This window comes from Chlamydotis macqueenii, chromosome 8, assembly GCF_036417535.1.
Source record: "Chlamydotis macqueenii isolate bChlMac1 chromosome 8, bChlMac1.mat, whole genome shotgun sequence".
Lineage (NCBI taxonomy): Eukaryota > Metazoa > Chordata > Aves > Otidiformes > Otididae > Chlamydotis > Chlamydotis macqueenii.
Window position 1 is genome coordinate 37,326,686 of NC_141563.1, and position 22,193 is coordinate 37,348,878.

General features: G+C 48.4%; 1 protein-coding gene across 4 annotated transcripts in view; it reads right to left on the bottom strand.

Annotated features, from left to right (window-relative positions):
- Nucleotides 1-22,193, bottom strand: part of NEGR1 (neuronal growth regulator 1) — a 726,879-nt gene that overhangs the window by 453,537 nt on the left and 251,149 nt on the right. For 3 of the 4 annotated variants that reach the window (XR_015259134.1, XR_015259132.1, XR_015259133.1), the window contains exon 7: nt 19,967-22,120. Coding sequence is in view for 1 of the 4 variants with exons in the window: in XM_086752860.1 (XP_086608986.1) it covers nt 21,996-22,120 (125 nt within the window). In the remaining 3 variants the exon portion in view is untranslated. Of the gene's footprint in view, nt 1-18,343; nt 22,121-22,193 lie in introns of those variants that run through there. The other variant, XM_086752860.1, reaches the window with a different exon arrangement.

A 22,193-nucleotide genomic window follows, 5' to 3' on the forward strand; every position in this document is an offset into this window, starting at 1 on the left:
GGTATCGGCCATAATGTGGAATCTGGCTGGGAAATTATGAATGGCACATTGTGCAGAAGCACCTCTGAGTTGTGCTTGGCATTTTTCTTACATTTACAGCGTACTTTAGGCAACGGTTTCTTTGTAAGAAAGCTGCTCGTGCACAAGTAAGGGCTGAAGTTGGCTTTTCCTTTATCTGTATGCTACTTTATTCATCCTGGAATAAAATGCAGCGTTACTTGCTGACATTTGCCCGCACCCCAGCTAACTGTGTACAGTTCTGAAATTCATTAGGAGCGGGTCGTCGCGGCTGATTCTTATTCAGTCTGCTCATTAATAAAATCAGAGCAAATTTACTTAATCTAAATTAAACTGAGATTTGGGGCAGTGTGTGAAAGCGATGGTTCCTGTTACAGTTCAGGTGTGCGTGGGGTATCCTTTACAGGGATGATCCTGTCTGTAGGGTTTTCTATTCATGCCTCGCGTCTCAGCACGTGAACACGCAGCGCGTCCTTGCTTTCTTTGCATTACCAGTGTGTCTTTGGTTCCGTACGGTTGGCTGTCAGAAACCTTTACAATTACTTGCTATTAACTTGTCTGTTTTAGTGTGGCCCTGCATGGGGGTCAGGCACCTCCGCTGGTAGGCTGACTTTTGTTCTTTTACATATTCTAACGTACTGGTTCTGCCTCGCTTTCTGTCGAGTGGAAACGAGAAGGGAAGTCCAGCGTTTGCCGTGAATGCATGGTGGCGAGTCAGAAGTAAAGACGCCAGGCCAGCTCCTCCGTCCTGGCGTACTGATCTCAGCAGGGTTGACTTCATCTTAACCACCAAGGCTACCTGACGGCAGAGCACGCTGCCAGGGGAAAAGGCCTGCTGCGCAAAAACACATACCTAGCTCTAAGGGGACAAAATCTGTCATGGGAATGCCAGCATTGACACAATAAAGGCAAAATTTGCTTTCTCTCGGAAAATGCAGAGACTGTGTGCGTTACCTGCAGCTCGACAGAAGAGGAGCTGTACGAAGAAAATAACCCAATGATGCTTCCTAGAACACCTTTGCCATACGGATCGTGATTTCACATGTAAGCTCCCCAAAGTTGGGTCTTCCTTTCTTTGGGTCTTAGGATCAAGGGATTTGTACTTTCAATAAACGTTTTTGATTCTGCATTTATTTTAATAGGAGCGTTTTGCTAGTGTGGGTCATTTCTTACATCATGCGTGTCAAACCTGGCAAGTTCCCTTTAAAGTATTTGTTTGGAAAGAATAGTTTTGTGCTTGCTAAATAACACGAATAACAATGACTTCTTTTATGATAAGAAGAATACTAGTCTTTTGCAAAAAGGATCTAACATTTACGATATTAAAATGAATGGAAAAACAGTTGTTTTCTTTCATCAACTTTATGTAAAACGGACTCCCTCTCAGATTTTCAAAGGCAGCATGATGAAACGGGGTCCTGTGAATAAAGAAAGGGCTTAGACTCCAACTATCCCATGCTGAATTCTTCCTGTGAGATTTTAAAATTTTTTTTAAAAAAACTCATTTCAATGAACAGTGTTTCAAGTCACACTGAGATTCTTCCACGTGGGGATCTCACAAGCGATGCTGCATTGAGAGGAGAGCTGAAGAGTCCCCGTGCCAGTCTGCCGGGGGCTATCACTACGGTCTATGAAATATGGGCGCCAGAACGCTCTTTGATGTGCCTGCAAGGGATTCGATGGGGAGACCGGGAACCTGCAGTCCCTGTGTCCCTGCACAGGTAGGGTAGTGTGTTGGCTTCTTTTGCCGCTGGGGCAAGCGCCACCCAAGACAGCGCTGTCCCGCCCGTCCTTTCGTCTGCCATTGCTCATGGAGAAGTCATGGTTACAAACCAGCAGGAATTCTCTAGCATTTGTTAGATTTACGTAGGTGAAGGATTGTGCAAATGTTTACTTTACGCGCTAGCGGTTGACGTGGAAGCTTTCTGTTCCGAACGGGTGAATAATGCTAGGCTTTCCTTGTGCTCCTTAACGCTTTTTTGACCTTATTTGCCTGTAGGTAGCTTGGCCATCAGAAACCGTAATTCTGCTGAGCGATTTCCCGAACGCGAGAGGAGTCCTGCTGCGCGCTGCTGGCCCCATCGCACAGCGTGCGGCACTGCCTGACGTGCGGGGTTTGCTGCTGAGCGATTCCTTTTTCCGGGCCAGCTAGTGCCCTCTTATAATTAAATGGCAATCTCACGCCGCGTAAAGGTCAGGCGCATCAAACCTGCCAAAACAAGGGCCGCACGTGCGTGGGGCTCAGCAGATTGAAGACCAAAGTCAGCGCGTGTAAAGTAGCCATTCGTTACCTTAGAAATTAGGACTTGCCACGGTAAGCCGCTTATTTACGGCCGCTGTGCTGCGGGAGAACGCACCGCAGTGACGCGGCTCGTGCACACGTCTTAAAACGTGCGTTGGCTTTGTACCCTGTGTGGGTTCTGCTGTACGAGCTTTTTGAAAGAGAGGCATTAACAACGCAGTAACCGCGCTTCTAGATTGGCTTTGATCTTGTTTTCCAGCCGAGTAATCGAGAGCGGGTGCTCGATAGCTGAGATTGGGCTGTATCTGTCAGGCTTTCGGAAGCTTTGGGAAGCTAACAGGGAGATTAGGTTTTGAGTATGGGCTGCATAGCCTAACCCTTCATGCGAACGAGTTTAACAGATATGGCAACACCCTGCTCCCCAGCTGTAGCACAGAATGTACCATATTATTACATATTAGACCTGCTCTGCGAGAGAAAAGACTGAGGGGGTTATAGTAGCTTCACTATGTCCATAGGCATTCATAATTAATTCCTCTTGTCCTAGAAACGAGCTCTAGTCTGTCTCTTACAGAACTCATCCTGTCTGCTGTTTGTTTTGCCCAGGTAAAAATAATTCAGACCCTTTCTAATAATCTGCTGCTCTGGTTTTAACTGGAAACGCCCAGGCTGGTTCTTGCTTCATTCTCTTCTCTTACAGGTTGGCCCTGGCCCACAGAGGTCAAATCAGGCCGCTGTAGCGTCGTTGGATTGACATCGTATTTAAATCTGGTGTTTCGCTGTAATTGGTTTTGCGCTGCATGCGGGGTAAATTAAATAAATATGGAAGTATTAAATGGAAACGCTTGAGCCTCCTGTTAATGCCTCTTTCAGCTCTGTCCTTACGGAGCGAAGCCGTGTGACAACCGACCGTGCTGGGCTGGGTCTGCTGCAGGCGCGGCTCTGCTCCTCCTGGGCAGGGGCGGCACGTGCAGGCACATCGGAGGTCCTCAGAGTACTGCGTTTTGTTGTTGAAGAAAAACTGAGAAACAACTGTTTTGCAAAACCCTGTCTGATGATGCTTAAACGTGGTTTTTCCTGAGTATGGGGCAGGATGGAATTAGCCAAATTACCCTACCTGGCAACTTTTGCAGCGTCACTGGGAGCAGGGGCCGCTTTGGTGCCGGATCATTATCCGTGTTTATCCAAGGAGAGATACCAGAGTGGAGCAACAGCATTATTTGAATCGCTGTGCTTATGAGGAAATATAAAAATGGTAACTGCTGAGTAAATGTTAATAGACAGCATTGTCTGCTGGGGATGGTGAAAGAGTAGTACCCATTAAGAAGAAAGAAAAGAAATCAAATCCCTTGGAAAGCTGTTTCCCCTCTTCTCATAACGACCAATGCTGTTAACAGGATTTCTAATGGATGTTTTATCCTCTTCCCTAAAAGTATGGCGCTAATAAAAGTCTTACTTTGTCATATTTTATGTATTTATTTTCAGCATGAAAATGTGGCAGGCATCCTGGCTGCTCACGCACGCTTGTAATCGAGCTTTAAAAGCCCGGGTAAGCTGCTGCACAAAAGACACTGATGATAATTGGCGAACGAGCCCGTCAGAGCTCAAACGCGGAGCATTGACGTTAGCCTGAAAGGAGAGCTAATTCTGCAAGCAGCGAGGAGGTGGAGGGCCGTGGCCAGTTCTCATCCTGCGCTCGGTTCCTGCGCCCAGCTGAGGCCCTGGGCCGTGACGGACCGCGGCTCCTCAGCCGAGAGGTGGACCTGCGCTGCAGGTCTTTGTTCTAAATTCCACAAGTGAAATATGAAGTTTTAAGTCTCGTAGATTAGCATTTGTTTCATTTTTTTTTTTGACCAAGAGATATTGGAAAGACATGTCATTAAGCCTGGCATACTTTGCAAGTAAAGCAAAAGCTTGTAATTAAGTAAGCACCTTTGAAATACTCCAGAGCGTCAGCATGTGGGCATTGGCCACATCATCTCTGGAAGTCCACCAGCCCAGTAAAACTGGTCTTGGGCAGAGAGGGGGTTTTATTTTTTGTTTCGTTTTGTTTTGGTTTTTTTTGGGTTTTTTTTTTTTGTTTTTTAAGTTTTTATTTTTAAATTTTATTTCAAACCAGTGAGCCAGGCCCTTGTACTGCATCAAGCAGCTCCGTTGGCAGCTGCTGGAGCTCCAGGTTGCTAACGCACCATTTGGCTCTCCGCGGTGCGACAGGCAGGGATCTGCTTGGGGAGAGAAGGATGAGAAATGGCGCTTTATTCCTTCCCTTGTGCAAATCTCATCTATTTCACATGGCGGAAAGTTCCGATTTATCATCTCGCCCTCCAGAAACGCCTTCCCTGACGCGGCCGTGCTACCCCCGGTAGAGTCGTCACTCCTGGACAGGGGCGGGCGCCCCTCGGAGCAGCGTGCCCGGAGTGGCTGCCGCGGCACCCCTCCTCTCCCTTCGTGTTCCCGGGGTCGGGATCGCGGTCTTGACTCATTCATTTTTCTAGATAAAGATTTTCAACAAAATCTGTCCTTAAAATCGTGGTCCTCACTTGGCAGCCAGTGAGCATATTATGCATACGTGTGGTTTTAGAGCAAGTTATTAATGCAGCAAAATAATTTTATTTATTCCAATTTCCCTGTTCAAAGCTCAGCACAAAGGCAGAACTGCTTCATAGTTCCTAATAAATCACCTTAAAAACATGCTTTCCTTACTTCTCTGGCTGTACTTTTTGTTTCTCTAATCTATTTTTAGCTCTGATATATGTAGCATCATTCAGGTATTATTGTCACGTTGGCTTTTTAATACGGAGCTTTATGTTGCAGGAATTATTTATTCTTTTAAATTGTCTTATGGTATGATAATGTGCTAAGCCTTTTGCTCTGGATCACCGAGGAAAACGTATTTGTGGAAGGAAGAACAGATGGCGCCGCACCAAGGCGGTTGCTGCTCTGTAAAATCCTCCCCGTATTAGCAGAGTAATTAAAATATAAGCTAGATGCGTTTGTACCTGGGGCGTTTTTGCTCAGGGCTCGCCATGATGCCGCATCCCTAGGCTGCCCAATTACCGCAACGCAAAAGAGGAGAGGAAAATCACAGGTCTGGCGGGGAAGAGGAACCATCGATCGTTACGGGTTACCAAGGACAAGGCAGCGCTGGCTGAAGCTGCGGGGCGCGCGCGGCCCCGTGCTGCGGCGTCCGGCTGATGCGCGCGGTGCCGCACGGCGCTGTGCCGTACGGGAGACCCGGGACCGTTTGGCTGAACCGAGCCGGCCCGCTAACTTTCCACTGCTTGGGGAACCGCGTTTGGGAACGCGTACGCTCCCAAATCAGGGCTGTATACATTTTAATTGGGAAGTCTGAATCTGTAGCGAGGAGACGTTCTTCTGGCTGAGGGGAAAACGATGGTGCTGAGAGCTACCAGTAGCTCTGCTGAAGCGTTCCCGCGCCCCTCGAGAAAGCACGGGCGCCGGAGCCCGCCCAGAGCGAGTTCGCTGGCGCGCGTGAAGGCGCCCGGCGTGCCGGCAGGCCTGGCGTCCTGCTGAAGGACGCGGTGGCCAGCGGGCCGGTGACAGATGAGAGGCACACGTTGCTGCGGCAGATGGACAAAGGCACGAAGCCTGTCTAGGGGGGCCTTCACCGGCACTGCTCGGAGGCGAGCCGCGTCTCTCTCGCTTCGCACGATGCGTGGGCGGGTCTGCGCGCACGTCGGCACCGCGCGACGCAGCCCGGGGAGTTAAGGCAGAGCGATGCCTTCGTGCGGTGAGGTGGGGTTGTTTTTCACCGGGAGCCAAAGTGTGATGTGTTGCAGGGCTGCCAGCTGTGGCAGAGTCCATTTAAAAAAGAACATACGGTTTAAAATGAGGTTTGATGGCGCTTTATTCCTGCCGGGCGACCGCACTTAGGGCGGCTGTGATCCTATCCTGAGTATTTTTTTTTTTCATGCAGATAATTTCAGAGCCAATATCAAGCAAGACGCTGCAAAACCCCACTGGTTGTTAAACTCGCGCCTCTCGGATGGTTTCAATATGTTATTCGTATCACCTTTTTATTCTCTTGCATTTAAAAAGTCTGTTTATGGAAAAGTGCTCATCGAATATATTAGCATTTGACCAGAATAGGGTATTTAATTCAGCATGCAAGCGTTGACAATGAAGCATATATTATGCCTCCTACACAGCATTTACTGTCATTATAGTCGCCTACATGTATTAAGTTATTTTGTTGATGATTATGGATGAATATTAGCGAAAGAAATTTGTGCAAAATAAAACTGCCGTCGCCCACCCTCAGCGAATGAAGGAGGAAAGGGCATGGACACAAGACTTGCCTTGCAAATGATAAACTCGTTGTTTTGAAACTATCTTAGGAAAATTAAGGATTCTGTTCGGTCAGCTGGTACCTTAGCAGCGAGGCGTAAGCCCGGTGCTGTCAAGGTTTTTCTCTGCGCTGGTTCCTGCCCTGCCCTGTTCTGAAGGCAGTGGTGCAGGAGGGGTGGAAGGGGACGCGGAGCGAGAGCGCGCAGTGCGGCTCCCAGCCTGCGTCGTTCTATTTGCTGGGTCGGTGGGGCAAAAGATCAGTAAAAAATTATTTTTTTTAGTGCCATTGCCTTTATCAGACAACTGGTTTATTGCTGTCATGGCCCAGACCTGCGTGAATGATGAATTAATTCCCCCCAGTATTAAATGGCCAATCAGATCTCATAGTCACTCTTATCCCATGCGCAGTCATAGTGCTACGCGAACTAATTATTTTGTCAGCGTTCATGTAATTTGTGTCATTATGTCAGAGCCAAGGATCTGTGGCAATGGTGTTAGTGGCAAACTGGGAATGGTCTGGAAGACCCACCACCAGTCTGCTGGTCCCCTGGTTTGCCCTGTTCTTTGGCGGTGCTCTACGTTGGTCGCTCTTTAAATTACCGACCGGGTGACCCTGTCCCTCGGCCGTGCTGACCCGCGCGCGTGCCGGAGGCTGGCCCGTGTGCTCAGCCCTTGTGCGTGGGTTTGAAAATTCCCCGTAGGGCTGCTCTTGAAACCTGCCCTTTGAGATCTTTTAAGAGATGTTGGGGAAAGAAACCCCTTCCTGCTTCATCTTTTCTCCTGGCTGAGCCTGAGCTGGTCCTTGCAGATCCTGCTACCACTTTTGATCTTGTTGGTTTTGCCACAAATCCTGGGACGGCTGCGAGTTTCGCCTTGGTGGCATGACAGCAGCAACGACAGTCGTGGGGGGTCTGCTCCGCTGCTGAGGACTCGCAGCTGGAGCGGGTTCACTGTGGTCTTCTGCTGCAGACTCTGATGTAGGGGCTGGGAGCAAGGGGGAGGTGGGTGAAACGGGTTTGGTTTGTAGGTGTAGGAGGCCCAGCGCTTGGTGCTGAGGAGATCTGAGAGCAGAGCGGAGGAAGGCGGAGGGGGAGGAGGAGTGTCCCTTCCCCAGGTGGGAGCTGGGAGCTCTGCTCTGTTCTGCTCCAGGTTCCTCAGCAGCAGCTGGGCCGCCCGCTCAGCCTTTTGCGTGGAGCAAGAGGCCGCGAGCAACAGCGCACAGGATCCCACAGCCAGGCAGGAGCCCACGTCTGGGGGGAACACAGTGCGACCAAGCAGAGCTTTCGTGTCCCTGCCCCACGAAGATGCTCAGCTGTGAGGGTGCCCAGGCCCCTCGGTTGCGAGGGGGATAGCTGCCTCTCCCTGGGGAACCTTACCTCCCGAAAGGTTGGACTAATTTCTTTATTCAATCAACATTTCTCGTGTCATTAGGAACACAGCCCTGCCCAGCCTGCTGTACCTCCCCAAAGCGAAGTGCAGAAGGCGATGGCAGATGCTGTTGCCTGGCTTCAGTTTAAAATGATGTGAAGTAAAAGACATCAAGGAAACGGAATAAGACCCTGGGGAAGGCTCTGATCACATTTCTCACAATAGCTTGTCCACCTCAGTCATGCATCTTGTGAACTCTTAGTGTCTGAGCCGCGGCTCTGGAAGTGCTGCGGACCCTTTCTGTGGCAGAGGCGATTAGATTTACCTGTTGTAAATGATCGCCATCGGTTTTGTTGAGGAGGAGGAAGGGATAGCCATGACAGGACAGGAGAGACTTTACCAAAAAAAAAGAAAAGAAAAAAGAAGTAGAGTTTTTTTTCCTGCTGAAGTAAATGGATGATTAATCCCCCGAGGGTCTGATTAAATCCCCTGAGGGTCTGGCTGTGCGATTCTTGCTTCTCAGGTAAAAAATGCCAAGCAATCTAAACTGGTTCAGGGTGAAGTACGTACTAAGCTTCACATGGTAGGCAATTCACAGATCAGTATTTCTTTAGGCTCTGGCTGGCTGGTCAGTTTGGCTAGCTACAGAAGACCCTAGGTAAAAGCGGACAGGAATTAACACCATCCCTTGGCAGCCAGCAGCCCGTCCGGAGCAGATCTGCCGTGTGGTTATTCTACGAGCCGCTCTGACCGCGGGAGCGGGGCCTGCCTGGCGCTGCCTCCTTCTCTGGGGCTGCGCCTGATCTCCAGCGATATTCTGAGCGCGTGCCCTGAGCTGGCTGATCGCGTCGGAACGGCTGGCGACGGAGAGGTTGGGGCGCGGGGCGAAAGGAGAGGCGCGGCGGCACGGACGGAGCGCTGAGATCGGTGCGGTTTGGCTGTCCACGCCAGCAAGCTGTGCTGGGAGATGCGCTCAGAAATAAGCAAAGAGATCCTGCGAGCACGACGGTGTTCCCGTCTGTAGGATAACGCTGCCTGGCTACCCTTCCCGGGAAACCGTGAATCTCTTTGTGCTTTCGGATTGCGCCGTAAATCTCGCTCGCTCATCTGTCATAAAGATTGATTTTTCTTTCATTGTTTTGTCAGGATGTGGTTTTATCTCCTCAGCCCCCTTCTCTTCCCCTCTGTCCGTAAGCTGGCATATTGCCGAAGGGAACGTTGCGACATCTATTGTGCGTTACTGAGCGAAGCTCTAAAAATAAGTAAGTCCTGCAAATTAGCAAACAGCATAAACAATAACAGCCTGCGAGGCGCAGCGTGCCCTGACGGAACGCGCCTGCTCCCCTTTCCCGGCTCTGGCCCTCCCCTGCCACCCTGCCTCCGGCTTTTGCCTTGGCTAAGCCTTTCTCTGGGAGCCGCGGAACAAGCGCGTTGGAGAAGGTCCGGGAGCGGTAACTGGAATTGCAGCCATGTCCTCGAGGCATCGTTGGCGCGGTGGCACAAGGCGGGCAGAGGCGCTCGCCTCTCCCAGGCCTCGGGACGCTCCCAGGAATCTCCTGAGTGGTAATTTGCAACGTTATACCGGTTAACTCCTAAAGAACGGTAATGATTTTGTGTCACCGTTGACAACTTTCTTTCCCTTTACCGTACTAGTTCAGTGACTTTTATACGTGCGTATGCAAAGGCATGTTTACTTTGATTAGACTAATTACGGATGTTAAATTGCAGTCGGTACCATTGACTCTGCTGCTCTTCTAGACCGATATTCTACTTCGGGAAGGCATTTAAACCTCTTCACAGTGATGGAAGGCAACGGCCGCCTGGTTATGTTCTTTTTACCCCCAGCTCTATTTGATGTCCACAGATAGAAGAGGCCTCAACCGCAGGATCCCAGCTATCAGCTGCCCGCTTGTGACAGCACCTAGAGACTTCTGGCCGCGTCCAAGCTGTGCTCTGCATCGCTGGCCTTATTGCTGCGCGCGGATTTTCTGAGGGAGCTAAAAATCTGGCATGTCGTCGATTTAAAGCAACTTTCCATTTATAAAATGCATGTGGGATGGAGTCATTAGAATAATAAATTGTGATGCTTATATAACGCTTTAAATCTCTACGAAGCACGTTATAACTGGAGCTGCTTCACAGCCCTGAGAACTTGGGCGCTGGGAGGGAAAAAATTCCCTACGGCCCCGCCGCTGGGCGAGGAGCTCGGGGCTCGGCCTGATCAGTGCGCTGTTCTGAAATCCGCGTGGCAGAGACCGCCCGCCGCCCACGGATGAGCTGCCCTGGTCCGCGGAGGAGACGGAGCCCTGCCCCATCCCACCACGGGCTCTGGCTGTGTCACCATCACCACACCACTGCCATCACTGTCACCACCGTCACCGCACCACAACCATCACCACCGCCATCATCACCACTGCCACCACCGTTATCACCACCGTCATTGATTCATTTAGTCCCCAAACTCGCATCTTTCTGTGGACTGGGAGCATCTGTCCCAGCCTACTGGAAGGTCACTGTGACGGTCACATTTTTTTTAGGTAGCTCCTCATTTTCTTAATGTGGGAGATTTCTAAAGTTAATTATGAAATCCTTAGCATTAAATATTCAGGAACACTTATTTTTGAATACTTCAGGTTTAATTTAGGTTCTTTGAAATTTTAATATCTGGCTTTAATATTTAATGCTGCCCTGACATGAATATAGGAATCTAAAGTCTGCTCTTTGAGTGAAACGAGTCCTGGATTTCTTTATGGAAAGGGCTGAGATGGGGAGGTGAGGAAAGGGACTGTCTGGAAAGGATGCAACTCTCACTTCTTTTTTTCCCTATTGATGTGTGAGCACTGCAATATTTCCAAACAAACATGTTCTTTGTGGACTACTGTTGTTAAAGCGACATAGGCTCAAGTATGCGGAATATTTGTCTTTCCTCTCTGCTAATTGTCCGAGACTGCAGTTTCTCCAAAGCAGCAGACTGTTCTGGATCCCCTGCATCGCGCTCGTTGGGCATTGCAGGGCTTGCTCAGTTCACATGCCAGCCCTAATTAAAGCCTCAGTTATTAAAATATCTTAACGTGTTTTACAGCTTCAGGTGAGAAGCAGTAAAATTTTTTTAGGTCTTTTTTTTTTTCTTTGGAGGGGGGAGTTAGCTGCCTAATTAACAGACACCATTAATGTGTGAGCTGCATTTATAGTGAAATGAGTAATAGAGGCTTTGAAATTTCCTAAGGATGTACATGAGAGTCAAGGTGCACAAAGACACTTGGAAAAAAAGTCCCAAGCTGCTGGGGTTTATTGTTTAAGAGATACAGGCAAGCCTGTACCTGGATGAGAACTGACTGTGTCTTGGGGGGTGGGGGAGAAGTTATTTTTAAGGACAGAGTGTGAGACTTGGATGGAGGATTTTGCTGCTGCATATTCAGAAGCCATGAGAGAAACATCAGCTAAAGGTGATGGAGACAAGTTGCGAGGCGCGGAGTGGCAGAGAGCAGGAAAATCTGTGTGAACACGCAGAACAGCAGCATGCAGAATTAGTGTCACAAAGGCGCTCTGTGGACGAGAACGGGCGATAATGGGGCTGGTTTTGAAACGCAGTTTTGTCCAGTCCTGTTCCTGCAATTTTATCTGAACTCATAATGCCGGTGCAAATTTATGGCCACATTTTATGCACTTAGGTGATCACCGGCCTGGCTTTTACTGCCAATCAGGCAGATTTCCACGGCTCTGGGGCTGTATACCCTTATTCACAAAGTATAATAGCGCGTGCGAGTCGTCTCAGCGAGCTAACTGGGCTTCCTGTGCCGGTACAACCTGGCGTGGATGGGGGATGATCTGGTACCAGCAGCAAGGCCGGCTTGACGGCCTCGGCGCCCGTCCCGTCTCAGAGCATCACCCTGAGATCTGGCGTCAAGTTATTCTCTCTTTATATCTATTTTGTCTGAATCGTTTCGGTGCTCTGGTTTCTCATGGGACCCGGGGAGGTGCAGCAGGTTGGCTGTGGGGGAAGTGGAAACGCGGGGCTGGAGCTGCCCTGCCCTTGGCTCCTCGCCGAGTGGTGCCTGGGGATTGCAGGGGGGCTCAGAGATACGGTCCAGTTTATTCGTTACCACAGAGAAATATGGGCTTAAATGGCAGTGTTGGCTATTTAATGTTTTCTTGCAGTTGGACTGGATGATGGTTGTAGGTTCCTTCCAACTGAAATATCCTATCCTATCCTATCCTATCCTATCCTATCCTATCCTATCCTATCCTATCCTATCCTATCCTATCCTATCCTATCCTATCCTATCCTTTGTGTGTGAGTTTTGGGTTGTTTTTTATTTTATTTTTTTTTTTTTTTTTAGATGTCCAACCTGTAGAATGAATCCGGTGACTCCTAAGGGCTGTGTTGGGTGGGGAAAGGGGGGTCCTAAAGACTGAACTGAGTGCATTCGGTGTGTGCAGTGGGATGTTCCTGTCCAGGCAGGCTGGAGGTGGGATAACCTTGGCTTTTAAAGCATGGGAAGAGCGATCGTATAATGACACTGGAGCTAAACTCGCTCCAGCAATCTTGGCTTGGGATTTGTCCCTGTGAGAAGATACACAGACTGGGAAGCGGAGCCGAGTGAGTAAGGAATGACTCAAGGCCTGAAGAAGTTAAAAAAGTGAAGAGGTTTGATGATGGAAATTCATTAGCTCCCAGCTTAATCAGTAACTGTGATTCTCTTTTAATGCAAGAGCTCTGCCAGCTTGCAAAGGAGCAGATGTGCACACAAGATGAATAGTTTCAAATAGTCAAAATACTGTTTTTTGGTTTTTTTTTACTTTAGTGATTATCTTTCTTCATCTGAAATAAATCCAGATTGTGCGTAGTCTGGAAAACAAAATAACAATATTTGGAGAGTGGGAGTATTTATTTAACAGGTGGCTTATTTAGCCAGTGGTTCACTCTTGGAAAAATAATATTCCTGTAGTATTCTGCAGCGGTGATTCAGAACATCTGAGAGCGGGAAGGCAGTCCTGGGGGTTATTGCTTTATGTGGGCTTGCGTCGAGTTGCTTTAATTAAGAACATCTGCGGGAGTGCGTGGCTAAGTGCGTTTGCATGTGTCATTGACTGCGCGTTGGGGGCTGCGTCTCGGAGAGCAGGCACCCCTCCTCTTGGAGAAGGTTGGTGACGAGACACGGGGCGCTTGGGGGACACCCTGCTGCTGCGGAGCGGAGGGGCGCCCGGCGCAAACGTGGCCCGCTGGAGCCCAAACACATGTTCTGTACAAGTTGTCTACCTTGGGTGTGGTAGCTGCGCTGGAATTTGAGCCGAGGGTTATTTTAATAACAATATTTTGAATAGCGGATGGATAATTACGCCCAGATTTGGCTCACCACCTCCACGAGGCTTGGCTTTTGTTTTCAGATGGTGTCTCTCTACATTTAACGGATGGTTTTTGTCCTGTACTTGTTTTATTCTCATTAACCCTTCCAAAGGTGCTGATGCTGTATTAAGTAGCTGGCCTGGCACTGGAAAGTACTGGCACCAAGAACCAGTGGGGTGTGTTTCGATTCTGGCTCTCCTGCCTCAGCCTATGGAAGGTGTGAAGGGATTTCTTTCCAAAATATTTTAAATTTATTGGAGTATTAAAGCACTTCTCACAGCTCCCAGGTTTTGCTAATAGTGTGAGCATTAAATATAGGTGATATGCCTTTAACGACAGAAGTCATAAACACAGTAATTACAAGTGATTATTAAATTAATAGCCCTTGACAACTAATTCTTGTGATTAATTTTAAGACTCAGTCCCAGTATTTATCGTTATTATTTGCCATTTACAGCAATGATGTCACGATTTTTGAGTGGGAGAGGAATTAGAGACTGAGAAAGCATTGGAGCTGGGGGGTAAGGTTGGTTTATTTTTTGCCCAAATTGGCCTGATCCCTGGTGGTCTGCTCATGAAAGAGACCCATCCCAAAGGGGCCACTCTGAGATGAAGAGCTTGAGAGTAATAATTGCACGTTATATACTGAGCATGATGTCAGATGGGATGGAATAGCCCTTTGGCTAATTTGGGTAAATTAACCCCAGCTGTTAGCTAATTAGTTAACTATCCCAGCTGGGTGCCCCAGCCATAGGGGCCACCAGCTCCAGTTCACCCAGCTCAGGTGAATATTAACGTTGTACCGCAGCGTAAAACAAGTACTTTTCATCAACTTGATGGGGAGCGAAGAAAAAAAATTGTATTTCAAGACCACAGTTTGTTGGGAAAATGAAGGCCCCTGAGAAGATCCTGTGCTCTCCTTAGGGGTCTCAGCCGAAAGCCAAACCAAACAGCCGCATGCAACACCTGCAGTAAAACCCTGTCCCTTCCATCCTACACCAGTAAAGCCAGACAAGCCCTGCCGCGGGGGGAACTGGTGTCAATCTCTCGCTCTTGGAGCCGGTTGAGCCTAATGCCTCATCACCAGCATGGCTTTGCACACCAAGTGCTGGTAGGCCCTCCTCGCCCTCCTCCTCCTCCTCTTCCCCCGTTCTGAGCCGTTTTTCCCGCTGGCCGCGCGCGGGGGCCGGGGGAGCGGGCCCTTCTGCAGCAGCAGACCCACCTGGAGACCTGCACGTGCTTGAGCTCGTTTCAGAAGTATTTCAGTCCAAATTTCTCTACTACCTTCTTCTGTTCATTAACCTTTACCGGAGTGCTAATTCTGTATTCAAATATAAAGTCAAAGCCCTTAGCTGTATTTTTTTCGGAAGAAATAAGTGTCTTATCTCAAATCTTCTGGAGAGAAATATCACCCCAGAAGCACTCATCAGTGCCTCTCGACTGGCGCTGCCGCCAGCTCGCTTCCCGAGGAGCTGGCGCTGTATCTGACGTGGGAGCGACTGCGCTGGGGAGACGAGTTACTGAGAGTGATTAACTTGGGGAAATTAATTTTTAAAATGTACTCTCTTAGACTGTGGCCTTTCACAAAAAGGTGCTTAAGGCACTGAAACGAAAACCGAGACGCTTGTTGAACCTCCCTTGACAGAAATGACTGTGCTGTAAAAACGCGGGTATCTTTGCCACGACGTGTTCCATCGGCTGGGGAGCCAGCCCGACGCTCAGACATTTCCGCGCCGCTGCCTCTACGTAAAGCTATGCCCGCAGGGAAAGGCTCTAACACCGTTCCCCTCGCTTGAGGACGGCCGCGCGTACACGTCCAACTTGGGGAGGAAAGTTTGGCCGAGTTGGAAGAACATTGCGGGTCTGTTCAGGTTGAACTCGGAGCCCTGCGGGAGCTCGGATCTCACCGCAGAAGGTGTAACACCCCGTCCTTGTCATCTTAGCTGCCTGTTTGTCTGATCCTTCTCTGAAGGTCCATCTTACGGGTTAGGAGCTCGGTCTGAGCACTGCAGCCTCCTCCCGCTCCCCCACCTTCCCGTTCCCTGCGGCTGGGGAGAAGGGGACCAGGAGATGGGGCCAGAGGTGTGAATTAATGAGGAAAAAAGCCCTGATGAGACTATAGAGAATGCCTGAGTAGCAAAATGGGATGCTACTTGTTTGCTTTTCCAGGGATACCTGGAGGAAGCTGGGTGGAATTGTCATTTTCCTGCTCACCGATGGCTAAAGCACAGAGCTGCGTCTGCAGCGGCTTCAAAAGCTTGATGCAAATATCCCAGAACTAAACCGCCACAGACTGCGCCGAGCACGTCGTCGTAGCTGAGCTCCCGATTGCCTCCGACTCCCCGGAGATGCCCTGCTAGCTTATTTTCCAGCTCGCTGAGAGCAACGCGGGAACCCTTGCCTGGCACTCCACGCTGAGGCTCTGGGGAGCTGCTGGTGGGAAGGTGTCTCTCCCTTCGCTCAGTTTGTCTTTCTGCTGCTAATAAACACCGAGGAAGGAAGGATACATGCACCTATCTTGCCAAAAGTAATTTAGAAACTATCCTTATGGATGTACAAACCTTAATTTTTCGCAAACAAACATTAAATCCTCTTTATATGGAAAATAGTGGCAAAGAGACCCATCACTCCCCTGGCCCAAACTCCCAGGCTCACTATTTTTAAAAGCTTGGGGGGAGTAAATTTGCAGTAGCTTACTCCAAAGTTACCTCTTTTTTTTTTTTTTTTCCTTATTGTAATAAATGTAAAAAGGTCAAGGTTAATGAGGAAAATCATGAATTCAAAGTTCCGTGGAAGAACATCCCAGTGCTTTTAGCAATTCACTTAAATGAGAGAGGAAAAACCAGTTCCTTAAACGTTTTAAAGCTTTCCTAGCCTAATGAACCGCGCTACCTCTTGCGGCTTCCACGCAGCAAAAAAACTCCTGCACGGAGCCGCCTCGTTAGCGTGACGGGGAGCAGCCCGCCCGGCTCGCTGCGGCTCCCCGCGACTGCTGGAGGCTCGCTACCTGCAGCCACGCGCCAAAAAATGTGCAGCACATCTGAGCGGCTGCGCCTGCCGACCTAAGTTACGTAAGCGCCCTGCGGATGGGGAAAGTCTAGTTTTGTAAAAATAAGGCGGGGAGGGAAGAGCTGGCGCTGCCGTCTCCCCGTTGGGCACCTGCCAGCGCGCAGGGCGGCTGTTCCACCGCCGCTTTGAGGTTTGCTCTCACGTGCGGTTCAGGTTTAAGGCGCTGCCGCCGAGGTCAATGGGAGCTCTGTGCTCCTGGCTGTAATGGGTTTAATCCGTGGAGGAGCTGATGGTATCGCCCGGAAATCGCATCGTGTAATGCGCAAATTGTGTTTTGGTTTTGGCTGAAAAAGAAGAAAGAGGAGGATGGATGTGCCTTAGGAGAGAACAGATTTTCCCCTCTGGATACCAAATATAATATATATCATCATTACTGGCATTTTCTTTTAATCTGGCAGCGTTAAAAAAAAAAAAAGTGGAGGAATAATGAGTATTTTTATATTTGGCAGGTAAGAGGGGAAACTCCTGCGGCTGTAGTGGCCAGAGCGGGACTGTACTGCGTCCTCCTCGCTGCTCTTTAAATTCTGGCTGGCTGCACAAATGGAATTTCTTCTGCTGACAGGGGGTGGAGGTTTACCTGCCGGCCGCCCCGGGGCTGGGGCAGTGACAGGCACTGCCGGCGGGGCCGCTTTCGGCTCCGCTCTCTCTCACTGCTCTTTGCGGGTGGGTTCCGCGCGTGGGAGAACCGGGCCTGGAGCGAGAGCAAAGGACAAGCTCCCTCCTGCGTTTCCGCAGTCCCCGGCGGGGCTGGTGGTGTAAGGTGAAGCCAACCCTCAGGCGTAAAGCCGGCAGAAAGTGGTGGGAGCGGCTGGGTACGTGCTCAGCGCTGGAGGTGCCCTGGTAGAACTCTCCCTGCCCTTGCTGATACCAAACTTTTGGAGCAGGATGTACAGAGAATCCCTTCCAAATTATCCTGAGACCCCTGTGCCGTTGCCTGGACCTGGCTGGTTTCAGTTCTGTTATGGACTTTTCCGATCGCAGAAGAAATTCCCTCCCTTGCCCTCAACGCTTGGCAGAGAAACGTGAAACGGGACCGAAAAGCAGAGCCAACCCAAACGGAGCGCGCTTGCAGCATCCCTGCACCAGCAGTGCTTCAGGTCGGGAAAACTGGAATTAAATTCCTCCCTTCGATGTCAGTGCTCATTTATCTACTCTCAATATTAAGGCTGAATGGAGAATTTTTAATTCCTGTTCCCCCAGCACTGTTTTCTTGTTGTTCAGAATTTGGTGTTGCCGGCTGTAGGGTGGCCGGAGGGCTGTGGGTGCGTGGCCCCTGTTCCCGTGGCGCTGCGGGAGGAGGGGGCACCCAGGCACCGCGCTCCGCCCTGGCCCGGGGCCGCCCGCGGGAGTCACGGGTCCAAGGGGACGGGAGGGCCCTTGGCCAAGCCCACGAGCAGGGCGACGCCCCGCCAGTGCTGAAGTGCCGGCCTCAAACTTGTCCTTTTCCTAAACTTCCTCATATGTGGCAGTTTATGCAAGAATTTGGAAATTATTTAAGATCCTTTTGAAAGGAAAGGAATGTTTTTTCCTTGCTTTTTTTTCTTCTTTGTTTTTTTTTTTTTCCTCTAAAGAAAAAACCCTTCCCTGGCAGGCTATGAAATATGGATCATTTACCTCCAGACCGGGCACAAGTCTGATCTGGTCTTAGAAGTAAATGCATATTTAGTCTTTAAGGCATATCGTTTATCCATGTAAATACATATTTTGGTATACACGTTCCTAATGACACAGTTCTACGGGCTAAGCAGAGATTTTGGTAGGCATAACATTTACCACTGTTCATCTAGAACACTAGCTCTGAAAATGTGCAAAAAAGCCGCTTTTACTGGTGATGGTTTTTAACACTCCCGTGTCTCAAAAACAGCATTGCTTCTAAAAAAAAAAAAAAATATATATATATAGAGAGAGAAGTTTAAAAAAAGCTGTCTAGCTAAGAAGGACACATTTCCGCCAAGTTATAAACCCTTGAGAAAGCCCGTTTGTTCCAGAAGTTGTGAGACAGCCTTTAATTCAGAATTAGTGTAACAGCACGATCAGCAACCGCGTAATTAGAGCATCGCTGCTTCTGCGTACGTCACCGCTGCGGTGGTAGCGGCAGACCTGAGTTATTGCACAAGTAGGAACTTATAGCGTTCCAGACTGTGGGCTTTCCAGCGTGGACAACGCTCTGGATATAAATATTCATTTCTGCTGCTTGGAGCTAAGCCATTTATTTTTTGCGTTTGAAAGGTGGGAATAAATGTAATATCATCTGCCCGACAGAGACGAACGGTAGGGGTTAGGCCTTTGAGGAAGCGTAGAACATACCTTCAAACAGTTGCCTAAAGCAAGTACACCCCACAAATTACAGGGTGGGTAGGTTTCGTTAAATGCTCGTGTTCAGTTTGCAGCAGTCTGCTCCCTCCGTTTTGGAAGGAAGTCCCAGTAAGTCCCAGTCTGTACAATTACCGGTTTACCGCATGGAACAGATTCGCCAAGAACCGAGTTTCTTTGTTTGATCGACACCGCCTACAGCTCCAATCCTGCAAAAATTAAGGGCGTTTGGCTCTACGTGCGCTGTGTCTGCGGAATGAAGCGGGGCGTAAAGCCAAGCGCGGCCGTGTCTCTTTGGAGGACTGGAGGGCGGAGCGGGCAGAGTCTCGTACGCAGCCTTCAGGAGACCAACCCTACGGACACCGAGGGCACGCGCGGCGCGTGCGCAGCCCGCGCACGCCTCGCACACCCGCACACGCACGTACCCACTGCTGAACACGCGGCTCTGACTGATAGCTAAATACCTGTTTCCTCTAAGGAAACGCCATTGGCACCTTGAATGCTTGCGGGTTTTGGTTTGTTTGTTTTTTTTTTTTTCTTTTTTGACTGGACAGTAATTATGTCCTCCCAAATTTAAGTGAAAATTCATAAATGAGACTGAATGTCTTGTCCGTGTTATCCAGCAGCTCTACCCGGTATGAATGCAAACAGTCAATAATTACTTACTTTTCTTTTTCCCCCCCGTATTTAATAAAGCAGCCGTTCTTTCTATTCTGTTGCTGGAAATCTCACAGTCTAGATATTAGGAACCACTGAAATGAAATACATCATACATACAGGATTTGGTCCAGCCACAGTATAGAAACATCTCTCAGTTCTATGTGAGATGAGACGTATGAGTTGGGCTATGGGTATCACTTTTCTTTCTTCATAAAACTGCACTGACATGACACGTTCTGCAGCACCACTGTTCCTAGCGAATGGATTCTAAAATATAGCACTTTAAAGCTGCAATACAAGAGAGAGCAGAACATCAGGACTGCGTGTAGTATCGTTTGAATTGCTTTTATGCTGGTTCCTTAAGGAATTAATTTTGTCATGTTATTCAAGGGTTTAAAAAATGCCACACTTCTGAAAATAGCAACTGCTTAGCACACGGCTGGAAATACAGAGATAGAAATAGTAGGATCTGTCACCGTAGGAAAAAAATTTTTACACTGAGTGTGGTGGGACACCGGCCCAGGTTGCCCAGAGAGGCGGTGGATGCCCCATCCCTGGAAACGTTCCAGGCCAGGTTGGCCAGGGCTCTGAGCAACCTGATCTGGTTGGAGATGTCCCTGCTCCTGGCAGGGGGGTTGGACTGGGTGGGCTTTGAGGGTCCCTTCCAACCCAAACCGTTCTGGGATTCTATGAGCATACGCAGAGTGACCCAGGACATTTTATGGCCATGTTTTGGCGTCAACCTGTTTCTGTTTGTGCCCTTCATCAGTAGCTACAGCAGATTCACTGCATGTTCTGTCTGCACGTTAGCATGGGATGGCGAAACTGAGACTGGTGAAACTCAGAGTCTGCCTTTTCAGACCCTGGGAGATCTGGAAGCTGAGTGTGGGACTGGTGGGTACACACAGTGCTCACCTGGCACTGCTCCCCATAAAACCTATTGCGAGGGGAAAAAATGCTGTAGTACAATAATTGTGTCGCCTACTGCAGTTCATATGCAAAACGGAGGAATAATAATGTGGATAATGTGTTTTTTTTTTATTCTTGTCATCAATAGTTCTGCAAGCAAGTCAGCATCTGCTGGGGTCAACAGGAGATCTTGTATTCAAGAGCTGTTGGCCATAGTCGTGTCCCAGCGATTTACACAGATGGCATTTTTAACTTCAGCTGTGAGCAACGGTTTGTGTTAGTGCTGTCTGGGGCGGTTTAAAAAAAAAAAGGGTTAGTAGCATTGTGTGCTATTTTGAAACTTGATCCTTCGCTGAGTGAAATGAGAGCGTTATGTCGGCAGACTGCGGTACTGGGAAATGGTGTGTGAGGCCTTAACTGCTGAGGTAAGCTGTGAGCACAGCGGTGATGAAGTCCTGTCTGTGAAGATAATTCTATTGTGGACGGCAGCATGCACTTCAGTACAGCTATTGGAGCAACCTCGTTTTAATAGCTCTATGTATTTTTTTATATATATATATAGTATATATATAAAATTCTGCTTGATACTTCATGTATTTTCAGATATCTAATATTTAAAAGCATCCTTTATCATTGCTAAATTAGCCAAACCAGTACAAAATTAAGTGCAAGAAAAATACCGATTCACACAGTCTTTGCCAGTAATACAAAAGAGCCTGCTCAGCTTCTCACCTTGATCATTCAGCTTCCCACACTGATAGCCATTGGCGAATCTTGGGTTGGAATGACCACAGGAAATGTTCCTACATTCAAAAGATGTCTCAAAATAATTTGTGTTGTTTTGCAATGGGAAAACTAGTTTTTACAGAGATTGCCTACTGGTTAGTGGTGGTGGATGGAAACCATCGAAAGGAGTTGGTGCTACCCTTGACTGATTGCCTGAAAACGTGAGGTCTGAAGCAGCTTGGTGACCCCTGGAGATGGGAGAGGAGCTTTTCCTTTCAGCTGATAGCACCTTTCTCCTCACCTAGAGATTTCGTACGCTCAAAAGGATGCTCTAGCATTTCCCAAAACACATTCCAGATTTGTTGGAGAGGAAGAGGAAAGTAGTGTTTTATGAAGGCACACCCATGCTGAATTTGCAGGAAGAAGGAAAGAAAATGGAAAGCAGTACTGCACAATGCAGTTATAATACAAGGCTCGTTCTTGAAACCTGAATATCATGCTAGAAGAAAATCTAGATATGTGTGATATTGTCAAGAAATATTTTGAAGGCAGTATTATTTGAATTTTTTTTTTTAAAACCAAAAAAGAAAAAGTTTCTGTGCAAGTGTGGATAGAATGCTATTTAAGAAGGGAACCGAAGATTTGTATTGCAGCCTTAAAGAAGCACGTTTTTACTGCAATTTTTTTTTTTTTTTTTGTAAACTACGGTCTGCAACTCAGCAGACCATGACTGAATGCTTTTGAAAACTTGTAGATTACAAACATGAACTCACAATTAATATCCTCTAAAAGTAATTTCAGAGCTTTCACGTCTTAAAAAAGGACAATGTGTACTGCTTCACAAGGTAATGCAGCTAATCAGAAAAAGGAGTAGAATTAAGGTATTTACATAATGAGCAATTCTACAGAAGGCGATCATCCCCATGTAAGCACTGCTGATTATATCCCACGCTGCTTTTAACAAACTCTACCAGATTGGATCCAGTCATCAGCACTTTCAGAGAATCCTTAAAAGCCTTTTATGGGTCTTTACACTTAGTGCAGAATGATGTTCTTCAGGTAGAATATGCTGGTGAGGGAGGACAGTGTCAACACAAGGTACCAGCAGGAGAAGAGGACTTCGGCATCACCGGTGATCCCGTACTGGGCTGTACTGGGAGCTGCAAAGAGAAGAAAAAGGCGTTAAGTGAAAATTTCCACTCTTAGACCCCCAAATTCTCAGTTTTCATTAAT